The following is an 18,582-nucleotide window of genomic DNA, read 5'->3' as shown; positions in this document are numbered from 1 at the left end:
AAAGGGAAGCAGAGCACTGGGATGGAAACAAGGTCCTAACTTGACTGAGAGTGATGCAAATGTGGTGTCCCACTGTGGGTATCTGGAGTGCTCTTTCACTGCCCCTGGCTCCATACCTTCATAAGTTCCTACTTCCAGAAGGGTCCCACTTTGCTCCAGCTCCCGGAATTCCTCCACAGTCAGAAAGTTATAGTCCACACCAGGCACTTCTCCTTCTCTCGGAGGGCGGGTTGTGCCTGAAAAGAAAATCAGAACATTATCAGAATTGTTTTCTTATCAAGAGTTAAGAAATAAGTAACGAATTTTCACAAAGATACAGAAGTATCTGTAAAACACATTTCTGGGAGCTACAAGGGTCAAAAGAAGTTTGAAGTTAGGACCCCATGTGAAAACAAGACACGGATTTCAGGTTGAACCAGTGGCACCAATTAGAACAAAACAACTGAGGGATGTTTCTTGTGTTCTCAGAAAGACACTGGCACAGAAACCTCTCATCTCTATGTCCAGAAACACAGCTGGAATAGTTTGGTACTGGGAATATGCCAGCAATTACTTTCTACTGTTAGCACTGTCTCATACTTCACTAAAACTGCAATCTGTATTACCAGATAAGGCAACCATTTTCCAGCTTCCATTACTTCTGTATCACTAGCTCACCAAATGTTCTCTCACATCATAAACATAATTTCTCCCTTGTTTCTTCTTACTGTTTTATCTCTATTCATGCCATTATTTTTTATTCAGCATTAAAAAGTAGCATGAGATGGTTTTGATGCACACCTGCTCACTGAAGAGACAACCTGACAACTCCTCTCACAGAAGCTCACCTACAAGCTGGTTCCAGTTCAGGAATATTTTGAGCAATAAGTCACACCCAGTCTTGTCTCCTCAGCACTCAACAATTTCTGTAGTGCCCATGGAGAACTGGCTCTGATCACTGCCACTCTGCCAGCTCTGAAACTCTTGTCCCTTCTGGCCAATTTACAGCACTCTGAAGCACAGTGTAAGATGAGTCATTTCATTACTTTTTTTTCCTAAGATGACTTGGGATGCTGCATTTTAGGTCACTGAGCACAGCTTCATTGATAAGGATCCATTTCTGTTCAACAGCCTTTATTTTCCATCACTCTGGATTCTGTACATCTGAGATTAAATACAAATGACAGATTTACAGATGGTACAGGAAACTGAATTTTGGAAGGAAGACCAGAGTTACAGAGTTGGAGGTGTCTGAATGCTGTGGCTGAAACCAGTCTGCTGGCTTGGGAATAACTTCAGAGACATGGAAGCCATACCTAACATTTAACAAAGCATAATTTCTCACTTCTGAGGGACTCTTCTGGCCCCTGGGCAGTGTCTTCTCAGTGCATACAATTTTTTAAACCCTTTATAAAAGGACAGAAGAAAGAATAAAGAAGCTGAGCTTCTGAAAACTAATTGGGAAGATTCCAGTTTTCAGAAGTTGAAAGAGCATAAATTTACCATGCCTGCATCTGGCAAATGTTTTCCTCAAGTGCCAGGAAAGCGGAAAGTCTGCTTATCTCCTATTCATCTGAGAGACTGCTCAAGAGGTCAGTCTTGACAGAGTGACACCCTTGAAAGACTATCACTAGATTAATTTCCTTGATTGACATCCACTTTCTCTAACATCCTCCATTTCTTGTTTCAAAATAGAAACTCTTTTTTATTATTTACCATCAGCCTTCAGAGAGTCTATAAATTCCTATGCTTTTTTCCATCATTCCTCCTCTCGGAGCTGTATGAATGGGTGAAGGAAGGATAAAAAGTAAGGAAGGAGATGGAAAAAGTGATGGATATCTGTATCCTGCTAGCAGAATTACTCTTTCCTATTTGAAAAAGGACTCAGTCTTGCATTTTTTGTATTTCTGAATGCTCATAGTAATGCTACAGCAATATTTACTGGGTAGATTGTATCAGAAGACAATTTTCTTTCACAGATCTAGTCCAGAGGAATGCAGGAGCTGCACCTTGTGCCCCTCTCTCCTCATGCTGGTGCTTCCATCCCAACAGAGGGATGGAAAGGCAGAGAAGCTCACCCAGGTCCCTCCCTGGCACACCAGGAGCAGGGAGCACACACCCAGCAGCCAGGATGATCACAGCCCAATCCACATCTCCTCCCTGAGCACTGAGTTGCCACTGAGGCTGTGAGGACCCTCCCCAGGGCATCGTGTCTGGTGGCCACTGCCACATTCCCCTAAGCCTGGCTGGGTGTGGGAAGCAAGAAGGATGAAAAGCCACACCAATAACTCTGACCAGTGGTTTGCTGTAGCTGTCCCATGCCCAGAGCACAATGGAAGTGAGAATCTCTAGCACTGCTCATCAATCAGGCAAACGTCACCCCCAGCCATGTGAGCTGAATGACAAAGATTGGGACTGTGTTTTCCCAATAACTGCTAACACATTGATGAGACACAAAGATCAGGATTGCTTTCACCTTATCTTTTAAAGCCTCTCCTTCTCTTTATCTCTATCTTCCCACAGAGCATATTTATTAATCATTTTTTCCTTCCTTCTGAATTTTTATAGCAGTGAAATTGCAGTCAACAGTTTACTAGTGCTGGCTGCCTATTTGACATGACAATTATATCTCTGCCATAATTCCTCTGAGCCATTTTAATGGATCTATTTGTTTCATCTCAGTGTTCTTAATTTCCTGAATATGTTCAAGTCAAAAAAAAAAACAAAAAACCCGCAGCTGTGCCTGCAACACACGCAGAAAGCATTAGGAAAGTCACCACAGAAAAGGAAAACATTGCATCACAGAGATAACATTTGTCACCTCAGCTGGTCCTCAGCAGCAAACCCGGGGAAAATAAAAACTGCACTGGCTGGGATATCTTATCTGGGCGAAGAGAAAAAAAACCCAGCAAGTTTCCATGTTGCTGTCTGGAGCAGAGATTGCTTGCAGATGCTCGGGCTGTTCTCCTGCTCCACATCCGAGCAAGTGTTAGGCAGGCAGGCAGGGGGAAGGGAGAGCCCGCCTCCGCTCCTCTCCGAGCAGAATGACAGGCTGCCGGCTGGACACACGCCTGGCAGATGGCATTTCAAAGAGTTTCCATGAACCATCTGGGATGTGTACAATGATTACAAACCACACTTACAACAAAGCCAGAAGGGCTGCTTCGCAGGGAGGGTGGGGGGAGAGGGCGGGCGGCAAGGAAAGGGGGGAGAGAAGAAAGCCAAGAGGCACAAACTCTGACTGTTCTCACTTTTCCCAGGATAACACTGGGAATCATCGGCACCTTCCAGCCAGAGCCCTCTCACAGCCTGGAACAGCTGCTCCAAGGCTGTGTGTGCACAGAGCACAGGGCAGTGGCATCACAGCCTGCTGGCCACCACTGCAGCTCTCTGCTGATAAACTCCCATCGTAATCAAGTCTCCCACCACTAGCATGGCTTAATTATGTACAAAAGCAAAGTGTGTCTGTCCTCCTTCCTCCCTTGAATTGCATTTCAACATCCTTTCCACAGGATGGCCTTCAGTGAAGGGGATGACTACTTTTTATCAGAGCTAATAGCAGGTCAGAGCACTGCTAATGGCAGAATAAATTGAGCACAACGAGAGCTGTATTTAGCCCAAACAAAAGATAAGATACACCACTCCAGAAGATGAGCCAATCATATTTAAATATGTTTAGTTGCCTGTCTTGTTTGCATTGAAATATTAAGTGGTATGAAATCTTATTGCCTTTAGGTACCAATTTAGCTAATTAATTTGAGCTATGTCCATTGTGTTACTACCTCAGAATTGCTAATGCTGCAACAAGGAACTGGAGGGGAAACTGAGTGGCTACCAACTCTTTCTGCACATTTAATGGTTCATAAGCTTTCAGTCTGATTTGGCTAGCATGTCCCACAGCATACACAGCTAGTTAGATATATTACATTCCCAGGGAAATTCCTCAAATTTCCTGTAACCACAGAAGATTTAAGAAAACAAAAACATAAGGCTACTGGTAGCATTGCAATTTTTACTTTCTTTTGTGGGCTGGGGAAGTAAAACTACATCTAACATGAAATGTTTGCCCAGCTGTTGGTTTGGTTATCGCCCCCAAGCTATCTGCATCCCAGTTTATTCATGTATCCCTAATGCTTGTGCCACAGGAGAGGGATTTCCTCATGGGCTGGAGACCCCACCTGAGAAACTGCTTCTAGACGCAGGTGAGTTTGCCCAAGGAGAGCTCAGTGCTGTACCTGAACTAGTTAGAGCTTGTGCACACATGCTTGGAATAACTGGGCTGTGGCTCAGATGTACTGATGACTATCAGCTACTCTGCTGAATAATTTAAGTGCCCATTTAACAGACAAATAGCTTCTGCTGTTGTGCTGCCTATCAACCATGCTGACACTCACCCAACACGAGCCTCAATTATACCATGGCCAGACTGTTAATATATAGCTCAGGGGCTGTTTAGTTCTTTATCAATCTACCAGGCCTTCAAGTTAAGCTGTTAATATTCACTGATGCCCTGCTGTAAATAAATCAGTCTTGCTTATTGTAATCTAAAAATAAGACTTAATGGGGCTGCAGTCACTTCAATTGCTTCCATGTAAAAAGAAAAACGTTCTTGGGCAGTAATGCTGTTAGTGTGCACCAAAACCAGCCCGTAGCAAGTCATTTGGAAATCACCATTTCAAGTTCAGAATACCTACAAGTCCCATTTGCAAAGCAGCAATTTCTGCAAGCTCCTTCTCCAGCTCCACTGGCTGGCAGTGACAATCTGGTGAGCCACCAAAATACATCTCATCAAACCACAAGCCATTTGCTCCTCATCTCCACTGGCCAGCATCTCTTAAAATGACAGACAATGTGGTAGCTGTACACTCAAAGTAATGATAAGAGTTGCTACAGCCATATTTTATACAGGCTCAAGCCACTGGTGGTTAGCAGCAGTGGGTGGAACTGCAGTAAATAAGGTTTTAATGTGAAGTGTGCAGGGATCCTCCTGACTCAGGAGGCTGCAAGGCCAAGTGCTGCTGTGGGAGCTTTGGGAAGGCTGGGGTGGGAGGAAGGCAAGGCGCTGCTTTTCCCATTGTTCTAAAAATTTGGTATTTTTGTTCATTCAGCAAGAAGAGACTGCTCTCATCACCTACACGGAAAAATCCTTCAGCTGCTAAAGAAGAAACCCATTAGGAAAAGCAGCCCCTTTTCCCTCCCACTGTGTTTGGAGGTCACCTTCTTGCCTCTCATCTCAGGGTAATTTGGAGAGCCTGCTTTGGCTCTCCTGCATCTGTCACCTATGGTGCCAGATAACTGGAAGGCAGAACAAACTTCCCAGATCTGCTAATAGCAAATGGAGGAGGGAAAAGACAGAGACAGCCTGGTCTGACTCCACAAGAGGGAACCTGATCAGCAGCCAAGCTCCAGCAGAACTTATCAGCAGCACAGCACTAAAAACAGCCTTATCCACATTCACAAAAATAAAGTGTAACCTGTCTGCAAGAAGACACTGTACACAGAACTGCCTTATCTTACTGACTTCTGGGGTCACTCAAACTAAGAATACCTTATTTTTACCCCAACAGAAGTAAAAGGAATTGTGTTTGGATGTTGTTGTGCAATCCATTATGCACTGTAACCCCATGTACCTGTGGTGAGGGGTCACTCATAGTTGTAACTACATAAAATATGGGCATTTCAGACAGGCCCAATCTGTTACAAACCAAACATGCTCAGCTTGTAAACACAATTTTCTCCTGAAACTCGAAACTCAGGCAGCCCATTCTGGAATTTTAAATTCAGTCCATCCCTTCTCCAGCCAGCAATAAACCCCAAAAACGTGACAAGCATTCAAGGTGTCTTGGTGGAGGAGTAGAAATTCAACCCAAAGAAGAATGTGTCTACCATCAGAAATTAACTCCCAGGCCTGCTAATGATGTACACACAGGAACAGATGCTGATTGACTCTTCCTGGCCACACACACAACTGCAGGAATAAAAGCAAATGTCTGTCACTGTGGTCAGCAGGAACAACTGATTAAACCCAGAAAAGAGCTGACCAAGACAGAAGCGTCTTTCTACAGACATGTTTCAGAGAGAAAGGCATTTAATGGCTGCTGTCTACAGCAATTTTTCTTCCATGGAGGAGATGGAAGGGAAGCTCCTTCTCCCACCTGCCTTTCCAGCACGTGGCCAGAGAAGGATCCCAGAGCAGCAGCTTGTGAGGAGCCCCTGTTGCTCAGCAGGCTGTACCAGCCATGCCCACAGGAGCTGGCAGGCTGACCCTCAGCACACAGAGAGGATTCTCTCCCTCTCTCTCAGCTGCTGTGTCCAGCCCATCTCCCTAAATTTCCCTGCCCTTCCCCAACAGAGGCAGGGACTGCCCCAAGCCTCCCTGGAGAAGTGATTCAGCCAAGGCACACAGCACAGCTCAGATTGTGTAAACCCTCCAGGGCAGCGAGTTATTTTTGTCCTTTATAAATCTATTTTTGGTATTTCAGTGGCCTTCCCAGCCACCAAATAAGAACACAGATAATCTTCAACACATTTATCCTCGGAGCGCTCTGAGGTAGAGAATGTGGGTTTGTTTCTGGTTAATAGCACAAGACCAGCCAAACCCAGGCTCTCAGAGGACTCCAGAAACCTAATTCTGGAGAAATCAATGGGATTTAGGAAACCCTACAGATCAGGATCAGGGCCTAACAGATTAAAAGGGACAAAAATAACTGGCCACAGTGTTGGGGCTTTGCAGGCTCATCTGTGTGTGTTGTGAAACATCAGGGCAAGGCCAGGCACAGCCAGTTCAGCATGTTCACTCCCCACTGCAATATCATTAAAAAAACCCTGATAATTACCTGATGACGAGAAGTAAGGGTATAAATCCTGCCACACTCCCCAAAAAAGCCACTTTAAAAAGTTTTGTTTAAGGATCTATGCCAAACATTCCAACAGAGCATCACCCCCCGACCCAAGGTCCACCCGTGGTTCCACTGCCATGTGGCACCTATGCAGTCACAGCCTCTTCATGTGTCCTTACAGCATTCATTTGCTTTCTCCTGAGCAAAGAAAAGAGTATTCTAGCACCAAATAAAGCTTAAATAATAAATATTCTCGGGTTCACAATAGCAGCAGCTCTAGATCCCTTTCTTTGAGTGATTGCTGTTACCTCACAGACACCTGCAGCCAAATCCCTCTTATTTCCCACGAGGTGGGACACCCACCAAGAAGATTAAACTTCATGAACTAATGAGTTTGCCATTAATCCCGTGTTCCTGGAGTCCAACAGCATGACATCCACTAATTTAAATTGTGAACTGCTGATGAAAAAGCAAACTATGTACCTCCTTGGCAAGAATACCTTAGCTGTAGCTATGCACAGTTCTATTCATTCTAATATATGGATTAGTGTAATAAAGTGTAATTTTATAAATCAATAAGGCTGTAGTAATGAGATTGCACTGTAATGTTCTGCTTCTAAATACTGGCACAGAAATGAATGAAAATTGCCATTTGTCTAAGTGTGGATGCAACTTACAGCTAGTGAAATTAGCTGACAGTAAATTAACAAGGTGATTATATACATGCACTTATATTCCATTTCTCTCACATATACATTTTTAGAAGCTTAGATAATTCTGCAGCCATGGCACATAATTTTATTCCAAAAGGTCCACTTTTCATCTTTGTAAAAATTACCATAGTTTCTTTCAGTAGAAATGTCTTGGGAAAGACATTGAGAAAGGTTGTCTGAGGGTGGTAAATTAAATACATACAGTGGCTAATTACAGAGCATCCTGAGTAGCTGGTTATTTTTAATCCTGCAGATCATTCACTCTGGGCTATTTCCACCCAAGCCTGCATTTCAATCTCCATCTCAATCTTTTGGGGCCAGCAGACTGGACCAGGTGAATTCCTCAACAGCACCACTACACAAGCTGACACCACTATTGGAATTAAAAAAATGTAATTCTTTTCTTTAAAGCTCGATACCAAAACCTTTTAAATTACACAAAACAAGATATCCTGTTTTCTATTCTACTTCAAGGCTTCAGACATGCCCCTAAGATCAAATACCATCATTAAGCCCATAATAAATGGCATTTCCAACACAGACTGAACACCTGCAGTATTTCAATTCAGCTTTTATTCAAAAACAATGCTTGCTTTTCACATCTGCATACATATGTGCACATATATCCATGAAGATATATTCTGCACTTAAAAGCCAGAGTACTAAATTTCGGTTTATTTGTCCAACAGCTCAGCTGCCTCAACAGAGATTTTTTACTTCCTTTTGCTGTTTGTATGGCTGAGATACAACACAATGTGGATCATCCCTGTTTGGATGTGATATAAAACTCCTTCTTTTGACTTTAAATGCCCTTGCAGCAGACCTCTAATTTGTAGTTAAAAGTAAATAAAACACCTCACTTAACAGCAGGAAGATCAGTTCATTAGTCTAATCTCTGTAAAATTCCACCACAGAAAGAAAGAGTCATAGAAAACATACTGGTGTTTTGCCTCAAATTTGTTTCAGTGACCACATCCAGTCTACTGAGAAGAAAGAGTCAGAGAGGTTTTCTTCCTCATTAAAAAAAAAAAAAAACCTAAACAAAAAAACCCCAACAGAACAAACACACACCACTACCACCACCCCCATTCCACCACACATCCACAGGACATCAGTATAGTTATTAAAAGCAGTCTTTTCACCTGAACAACTTACACTGCAAACACTGTCTCCATGGAATACCTTCTCCCCTAGCCCAGAGCCATGAAATGCTATAAAACTAATGGACTTTGAACTGTGAGAGCCTCATCACACTCTAGGAGAGTCAGAGTCTCCTGTGGCTCCTCAAGTTTTGGCTCTGCCCACTCATCAACCCTTGGTTCAGATTGTTCTTTTCCCCTCACAAATCTTCCCTGGCCTTTGCTTAAGCAGTTTTCCAGCTTCATATTCAATACTGACTGAAAATTGCAAATGCCTGTGCTATAGCAAGGAGGATGCAGACTATAGAAATGTAATGCACTCCTGTAACCATATGGATGCACTTGCTGTGAAACTCAAGGGAAGGACCAGAACAGACAGCAAATGTACCCAGCAATATGCACATTTAGGCACTATTCCCTACAGATTCTGTCCCTCAGTTTTACCTGTTCTTAACTGCTACCAATTCCTGCACTTTTTTTTAGTAGCTCTGTATGCAAGGCATGCTTTAGTTCTTCATGATTGCTATCACTTCAGCTGGTTGAAAGCATTCTCCTGGTTCACCTTCTGTGAGGCTGATTAGATAACAGCTCAAGATGCTGAAAAAATGCCAAACATTGAGAAGCTGATTGGTGTTTGAGTTTCAGATTCATCCCTATTGATAACTGGAATGTTAAAATGTAAAAGAAATCAAATACATACATTTAAAATCTTTTCTTACCTGACTGAAATAAAACCTGTTACAATGTTTTGTTATTTACAGTTCCTTTGCTACAAATTCCAAATCCACCAGCTCTAACACAGAAAGAACTTGTAATTTTCTAAGTGCAATAGAATACTAAAGAAAATTCAAGTTCCAATACATTCTCCTCACTTTTAATTAAAACATTTCCTGGTACAGCAGAAGCCTACTGGTTAGGTAGTGCATAACTCTGCATCTGTGCAGTCCAAAATTAACTGTCACGTTATTGATAATGTATACAAGCCTCTCCATTGATTTTATTGCTGTTCCAGTTGTACACAAACAATAAAAACCTTGCCTACAAATCCTGTCATCACCTAGGAGTTTCATAGGACACACTCTCACAGGGTGCTTTACTCTGCCTTGCTGAAGCCAAGAAACACCCCTATAAAATACTCCAGTGCTTGGTTAAATGATCTTTGCTTCATTTCCTCTGATTACCTCCAGTTCTACCTTCTCTCTGGTAAATGTCCCTGTGTACTCGTTTACAGCTCTGCCTTCACACAAAACAATCACTCCATCACATTACACACTCCATCACTTTATTAGCTCCTTGCAAATCATTTTCTGCAAGTGTCCCAATTTCAAATGCCATTTTAAATTCATTTGCTGCTTTATCAATGCCCTGCTGGTGCTGACTGGGCAGCAGACACCACCAGATGCCCCAGGGAGCTGTGACACCAGCAGCTCCAGCTTTCACTGCGGTGAGTGATTCCAGAGCATCTCCAGGTCCCCACCACCACTGGTTTGAGTCCAACATAAATAAACAGCACACAATAATTATCCTCATGCAACTGTCTGGCAGCCCAAACAAATGAGCTGTTCTTTGTCTTGCCTCCAATTCCCTGCAAAAGAAAAACACCACCAGGTTTTAGCTGGCAGTTGTGTTGGCATCACAGGGAGGATAAGGAAGAAATCCTCAACACCCCAATTACCTGCTCAGCTTAGACATGGCTGGTGGAGGGTACTGTGATCCGAGGTGCTGAGAAGACAGTTTCCCCAGAAATCTGATTTCTCATGCTGCTGGATCACTGCATGTCTGGGAAATGAATGCCTGGAAGCACACAATCAGATGCAGGCTTCAGAAAAACCCTGAGATGATTTTCTCTCAGAAGCGTCTGTATGTTATTTGACTTAGAGGACAGCCGAGTGATTACCAGAGATAGACTGCTCTTTTCTTCAGCACAAGAGTATCATATGACAGATAAGACCTTATTAAAAAAATAAAGTTTAGATTCAAACTCCAGCACTTATTTTCAAAGTGTGAAGCATTTATCCTTTGACAGCTGTGTTGAGTCCTTCAGAGGAGAGATGCAGGTGAAACCACTCTGGCAGACAGATGCTGGTACAGAACTGATAATGGGACTTGCTGCAAATCACCTGCTTAGTTCAAAGCACACAAGGATGCCAATTGTTTCAAGACCCATTTCCCTGATTGGTGTTAAACACATGCTCAAGCTTTTGCAGGGTAACAGCCTTGGGGCAATAAATGTTTTGTGGGGAAAAAAGGAAAAATCAAAAAAATATTGTCTTTTCATTCTGAGTCAGGACACTGCTGATTTAAGGTGCTCCTTACTGCTGCCCACAGCACTGGTAGAGGTGACAGGGCTGGAGAGAGCCAGGGGTTCCATCTCACAGCACCATTTTTAAAAAGAAATATTCTCTCATCCTGTCAAGGATGAGTTAGTTGCAGAAAGGCAAAAGAAAATAAGTGAGAAATCCCTGCTATCTCTGCCACTGTGGGTGAGGGTGACCAAAGTCCAACAAATGAGACATCATTTCATTGGAGGCATTTAAAATATAAAATAAAACAAACACCCCAATCTTCCACCATACATCAAAAAACCCAGAGCAGGTCCCATTTATCAGCACATTTGCCTTCAAAATACCCCCAGCAAGGTGGGAAGATGACACTGTGCCTGTTTCCCTGATGGGTTCTGGAGGCACTGCACAGCCAAGCTGGCAGCCCGAGCCCAGAGCCGATTAGGAGGGAAGCAGCAGAAGGTCACTGGTGTCCCACAGCTCTGTGGCCAGCACACAATGTTTGGGAGTTAAGAGCATTACTGCTCTGGGATGCTGATCTGTGCAGATAAACGTGACAGGCCTTGGTGATGGCTTCATCACAGGGAACTGCTGACTCAATAGTCAGGCATAATGGCAAGAGCTGTTTATGTGCATACATTGAAAAACAACAGATGACTTCTGCAGCAAAACACATGGGGAAAATTCTTTCTCCAGGCAACACAAAAGAGGCAAAGTAGCTAAAGCACTTTCCCACAGTGACTGTGCAGTAAAGTAAATTAGGGCTCTGAACAGCAACCATCCATTATCCCATGTATTTTAGCAATTCTGAGATTAATAACTGGAAAGGGCCAATAAAACAGTGTTAGAAGAAAACACACATCCTTTTGATGAACTGCCACTCACTCCTTTCAGATCACTTCATACCTCAACAGAAAATCTGAAGTTTGAAACATTCACTACAGCATTTTTTCTACCACTATTGCCATTTAAATTCTTCTTTACACTTTCTAGATGAATGAATCACATTAATTATTTCTTTTTTCCCCTCTGACTGTTCAGCCAAATTAGGCTACTTCCAGAGTTGAAGGGGAAAACGCAATCATTAACGCTTCCAAACACCCATTTGGCAGAAAAACATGCAGGAGGGAAGACATTCCTGTGAGCTGTGAGAAATCATTGTCTATCACACAAATACCACCTTCTCTTTTATTGTTGTAGCTGTCTTTCACCTATACAAATTTTACTTGAGATAGGATAAGACTGTAAACAAGTGTATTTGAAAATCACAACTCTGAGACAACCTTCAAAACAAATCAAAAGTTATTAACACTTGTGTTGGGAGCCAATTCTACTAGGTAGGAATTGTAAAACCTGCAGCTTGGAGGGATTCATTCATCTCTCCTCTAACTCTTATCATTTCTTCCCAGCCCTCCATCAGAGACCACAACACCGTTATTCTGAGAGCTGAAGCTGATTTCCTGGATCATTTTACTCAATGGGAAATCTCATTTATTATTGAAAATAACAGAAACTTGACCTTCCCTGGAGACTTTTACAGAAGTTCAGACTGGAGGTGAATTTGTCCAACCTGCATAATGCAAGTCAATTCCTCCCAGGGTAAAGCAGCTTTCAAAGGGAACAAGGCTGGTGGAATTGACCCTTTTGTGCATAATTAATGCAACCATTGATCAGCCACAGCTTGGATCAGGAATTTTTTTGAAAGATAAATGCACAGCGATGAATTCACACACTTTTAAAAAGTCAAACTTCAAGAAACATGCTTTGATCAATGAGAGGCTCTTGCTACCACACCTAAGCAGGTATTTCCCATCCATGGCACACAGATCAGGGTCACTCAGAAGGAACCTTCACAGCAGACAGTGGCAGCTGTGACTCTTGCTGCCCATACAGCCTCTCTAATGGACAAGTGAGTGATTTCCAGGTTTATTCCCCACCTGGTGTGTGCAAACCATTCCCAGATTCCCATTAGGATCAGTGGGAGCATGGAGAGTGTGGCCATGAGCAGACACAATGAAAGCTCAGCTGCTGAAAGTATCCACAGGCTACCTAGAGTACTATTCCATGACCTTTAGCTTACCCTCCTCATCTCATTGGAAACCATGGCTACAAGTTACCACAATGTGTGAATTTACAAATAATAATGAATTAATCTAGAGTGGTATCTCTGCTAGTCAGGTAGCAATGGTCACAATATTTATAGAACTGGATTTATAAAGCTGCTTATTCTCAGACATCCAGTGCTTGCTTTTCTTCCTCCCAGGCCTAACAGTAGTGCAGAGGAAAGTGAGTAGTTTTTTTTGTATACTCTGTGTTACATAGGCCACTAACTTTGTGGACTGCTGATGGCACTTGTTTACATACTGACATCCTATTTTCCCATACACCATTCTCATGGAAAGGACTTCAGATTCCCAGGATGATATTTAAGTGCCTAGGTAAAAATTATAGCACTTACAGGTGGATTTTGAGAGAGCCCAACATCAAAAATTCAAGTTTGCAGGAGGATTGGCTCTGCACTAGCTGCTACAAGTGGTCAGTGGTTTTGAAACCATGAAGAGCAAAAAAATAACACTCCCTATCACATCTTTCATGGATGGTGCTTAGGCAAAGCTGCTCCTGCCTTCAGGTAGAGGAATGGATTAAATTACCTCCTTCAAGGTCTCCTCTAAAGTTTGAAAATCACAGGTGCTGGCAACACTGTAATCATATAGCAGAATTTTCAAGAGGACAATGCTGTTGTAAATTATGTCAGAGCTGTAAGGTGTGCTGGTAGAAGAGGATTTTTCTTTTCAAAGGTATCCAAGCCAACTCATTCATCTGTTTAGAGCAGGCCTGTTTCAAATGAGTTTTTACCAAGTGCAATCTACGCTGCAGTCACTCGAGGACAGAGCTCAGCAGCCAAGTATTTATGGCTTTGTTAGGGCAGGTGCTGCATCTTACCAAGGGCAAGAGTTCATGTGTCTGGATTATGAGCAACACTCAGCTTCAAATCCTGCCAAGGACCTTTACACACCTGTGATCAGCACAGACAGAGCCACACTCTCAGCCACAGAATATCTGAGTTGGGAGGGATCATCGAGTCCAGCTCCTGGCCCTGCTCAGGACACCCCAACAACCCCACAGTGTGCCTGAGAGCATTGTCCAGACACAAACTCTTCCCAGCAGGGCTGGGAGAGGAATGATGATGGAGGAGGGATGGAGGAGGGTGCAGGGTGTGACTCAAGCGCTGGAGCAGCACTGTTCCACCCAGCCTGGCTCTGCACACTCCAGGATTATATTTAATAATTGGAATATATAAATTTTATATCTATATATATATATCATTATACAATTGTTCTATATAGAACTGTTATGTATTGTCATATATAACTCTATAATCAATATGTTCACTATGAATAATTACAGATGATCTATAAGGACGAGCCCTTCACTGCAGCAGCTCCGGTTACCGACAGGGACCCTGCTGACCCTCCCCACTCCCCAGCCAGACCAGCTTTCCTCCCTGTTCCACCCCAGCATTCCCAGGGCACAGTCACAGAGCCCTTTATTCACAGGAACAGCCAATTCCCTGCCCTGTAACTCGGGTTTTACACCCTGCAGCCTCCCCCGCTCCAGGAGCCCGATGATCCCCCCGGCCCCGGTCACCTGCAGCCCGGTGAGCCTCACATCTCCACAGGCAGCCTTACATAACCTCCCCCTGCAGATTAAAGGTTTAAAAGTTTGCGTTCCCACTCAGATAAGCCCCTGCTCACCTCCGAGCTGCCCTCCCCGAGCCCCTGCACATCCCCACCTCCCAAAGGGATATTCCATACCATGGAACACCTTTCCTTTCCTTTCTCATACCACTTCATACAATTTCCCCCTCTCTCACAACCAGGGTTTCAGTCCCTCTCTTGGACAAAAATAGGTGAGATCAGAAGTAAAAAAATGTCTGCTTTCTGTATCACTTCAGTTATGTCAGATTTGCTCCCAACACATCAAAATTTTTGGAGCGTGTTAGCTGTTAAACCTCTGCTAAATTAGATTTCTCTCTTCCTCAGCTGCCTCTACCCCACAGCAAAGGCAGGGGACAACCTCTGTTTCTCCTGGAGACTGACATTGCATCATTACAGGTGTTCCTGGTACCCTTGGCCCACAGGCAGCACATCCACAAGAGTAAAGTTACTCTATCTTTCATATGAGTAGCTGGGACCTTGGAATAAAGTCCCAACCTTCTCACCAAAGATGGATGAAAAGTTCAGATGGGGACACCCTTCCCACACTGGACATAAGGTCACTTCTGTCTCCTTTTTTCAGGTAGTGATGGCTACAGAAGACACCAGTTGCTGCACCCTCATGATCTGTCTCAAGATAAACTTCTTGTCACCAGCAAAGGAAATGGAAGGCCAAATCTGTCACACAGACTGCACTGATACATCTGCAGGTGAGAAGCAGGACTCATTTGTCAGGTCATCCAGACATGAAGGTGTTCCTGTTCCTAGTGGTTGAAGCCTGAAAGGTTATTTTTTTTTTTCTGCTTGGAGAATCTGAAGGAAGGGCAAAGCTGGTTCCTTCCCTCTCTGAGAGCTAGCTTGGTTCACATGCTAAGATTAAAGAGCAGAATTTGTAAAGGTTTGCATGATGGGTTCATACCTCAATTAGCAAAGTGCAAGAGAGCAGAAGAGTTATACTCATCACAAAAAAAGAAAAAAAGTTTAAAAAGCTTTCATCACTCACCAAGACCTTCCTAGGGCAATTTTCTAACTCTTCTACAGCACAGTCCCTCCCTTACTCTGTGCACATCCTGACTTTGTCAATGCTGATTTGTGCTGTAGAAATGAGCCTGGTTTGCAGGGGTCACTCATTTCCTACACCCCTTGCTCAGGAGTGGAAAGAGTTTGTCATCAGACAGCAAAGTGCTAAAGACTTGTCAACACTCTCTGGGCAACAACCTTATACAAAGTCTTGTATGAAAATCTTCCTGCCCTTGCCCCTCTCCTTGTGCATCTCTCAAAGGACATGCAAATAGTTAATACTCAATTACCTTGATAAAATTACACATCTCCACTGATCTGCATGTTTCACCTCTCGGCTCAGTGAAAACAAGCAAGACATCATTGCTGGAGTCTAGGTGCCTGCAAACATACAAATAAGGAGCAGTAGAGCAGAACAGGAATGCATTACCCTTTCAAAGCTCTGCTGACACATGGGTCTGGGCTTCATTATCACCTCTGGAGTTTACAGCAGTATATGCTATAATTAGGAGTGTGTCAGAGCTCGGAGAGAGCGCTGCAATCATCACTGGTCTCTGCTGGCATGAATATGATAAGCAGCAGAGCATGAGGCAGAACTTCTATCCGAGTTCTTGAACAAGGATGAACTCTCACCCTCTTCTCCTGCTTGAAAAAGATCATATGGAATGTTTTAAAGAAATCAGGCTGGTTCATTCTGCAGAAAGCCTTGGTTAATGCCAACCTTCTGGCTTTAATTCATGGTGTTGCAAACAGGGCAAGGGGTAACAGGAGGGAGAGCAGACTGGAGTGAGAAAAAGGGTTCAAAAAGGGTTCAAAAAGTGTTCCAAAACCACTAAAAACTTAAAGAAAATCAACTGCAAAAAGTTGACCTCTCACATGTCAAGAACAATTTTCATAAAGGATTAAATGTGTATTAAAGGTTTTTATACAACTGTACTAATAGATTGTTAAATATGTATACTCAAATGTCTCCTGGAGTAGAACAGCTCTGCGGGAGTCATTCCTCACCCTTAAATATTCACAACATTTTGGCAGACTTGCTAAAACTGGAGCCCACATATTTTTTTTTCTTTTGTTGAAGCAACCTGCAAATCATTCTGTGCTTGTGCATTATTGATATTTTCATGGCTGCCTGCTAGCTTCAGGTGCTTAAATAGTTTTGCCAAAGTGCATTAAACCCCAGTTTGTAACAAGCTTTTACACAACTGACATCCCAAAGAGGAATTTTTTTATGGGTTTCTTTAACTGCTTAAAGGCTGATTGCACACACTTATCTCTCACCACTGGAAGGACTATAAAGCTAAAGTGAGATTTTATATCCCTATTTCAGGACACTAAAAGTATGGTGCTGTAATAGAAATGCTGACATTATTCAGTTATGGTGGTGCAACCTCTCTACCATAATTATGTACAGTTGGAGATAATAAACCCTGCTGATTCAGGAGAAATCTCTGATTGGGCTGGAAGATGGGGAAGTGCTGGATAATCTGTTTCCTGAGTGGCAACAGCAGGCCTAAAGAGCATCCACAGAGGAGCAGAGTTGGTGAGGAAACAACAACAGAGTCCAATCATGACTCCTCAGAGATGCTCTTACTCTTTTTGTTGTTCATGTGATTGCAAGAGACCTAAAGGACTCACTCAGGACTTGTCCTGAAGGGACATGGTGACATTAATCTGGAGGAGTGAGAAACACCAATGGCTGGGAAAGGTTTGATTACATGATTGGGACCCAGTCAAGAGAGCACAGAGCCCTGATTTTCATAAGAACTCTTCGTTTCTGGCCTTTGAAAAACCAAACCCCTTTGAAATAACTCAAGTTCACCAAGAAAAATGAAGGAAAAAGGAGAAAAATATCTCAACATGCATGTGCATATTAAAACTGAACAATCTGCAAAAAATTGCCTTGAAATCTCTGATATATGGAAAAAACCCCAATTAGAACTGTTTCAATGAGTAATTTTTTTTAAAAAAGATGGATAGGGTCTTTCCCTTCTTCCATCTCTATTAACTTTGCTTTGGGAGATGATGGGGAAGGGAGGATCAAACATGACAAGAATTTTGGTGAAAACTGTTAATTCAGTTCAGTGCTTTCCTGTACTCTTTCTCCTTCCATATTGAATTTTTTACATATTTACACTGAATTTCCTATTAAATGATCATCCTCTCAACAAATGCTTGATTGATAAAAAAAATTCCAAATGCATCACCATGACTGGCTCTAATTACTATTAATAAATACATAATGAACATTGATAAGATTAAGAAACCATTCCAAAAATTGGTTACTATTTTCACTCCACAGCTGGAACTCCACATTAGCAGCAATGCCAGCAGGCTATTAATATTCTCAGATTAACAACATGCAAGCAGATCATACTAGGATGAGCTCGAATTTTGCAAAACGAAATACCTGGGCAAATATTTAGCACAAAAGAAAAAAGTGTAAGTTAATATTGGTTTAGCATGGGGTATTATGGAGATAGATAGAGTGGGAGTTGCAACATTTTTGGGAGGGATGGAATGTATGGAGGAAATGGAGCACAATGTCCTTACCCATGGCATGGGACAGAGCTGCTGAGCGTCACAGTGGTGAGGATTTTTAGGAGCATGGCTCCACATCCTGGCAGCAGGTAAGGATTTGGGAGAAGGGCTCTCCTGGCAGGACAGCCAGGCTCTGATGGGTTCAGGGGTAAAACCTGCTGGGAGTTGATGGAAGGAAGCGGGATGGGACAGCACCGGCCCGAGCATCACCCAGACCCACACTGCCAGGGTGGGGAGAAGGTGCTTCCATTGCTGATCCTGCAGTGCCCCACACACAGCAGCAGCCTCTCCCGTCCCAGAGGGCAGAGAGCCTGGTCCTGGCTATAACCCAGCCCCTGTTCCATTCCCATCCT

The 18,582-nt window shown here is 43.1% G+C and overlaps 1 protein-coding gene across 22 annotated transcripts in view; it reads right to left on the bottom strand.

Annotated features, from left to right (window-relative positions):
- MAGI1 (membrane associated guanylate kinase, WW and PDZ domain containing 1) overlaps positions 1-18,582 on the bottom strand; it is a 329,494-nt gene that overhangs the window by 86,366 nt on the left and 224,546 nt on the right. For all 22 annotated transcript variants that reach the window (XM_058032286.1, XM_058032289.1, XM_058032290.1 and 19 more), the window contains exon 3: positions 117-236. In XM_058032286.1, coding sequence (XP_057888269.1) covers positions 117-236 — 120 coding nt within the window. The remainder of the gene's footprint in view (positions 1-116; positions 237-18,582) is intronic.

This window comes from Melospiza georgiana, chromosome 11 (genome assembly GCF_028018845.1).
Source record: "Melospiza georgiana isolate bMelGeo1 chromosome 11, bMelGeo1.pri, whole genome shotgun sequence".
Lineage (NCBI taxonomy): Eukaryota > Metazoa > Chordata > Aves > Passeriformes > Passerellidae > Melospiza > Melospiza georgiana.
Note: the sequence above shows the minus strand (reverse complement) of the source record. Positions and strands in the feature narration are given on the sequence as shown.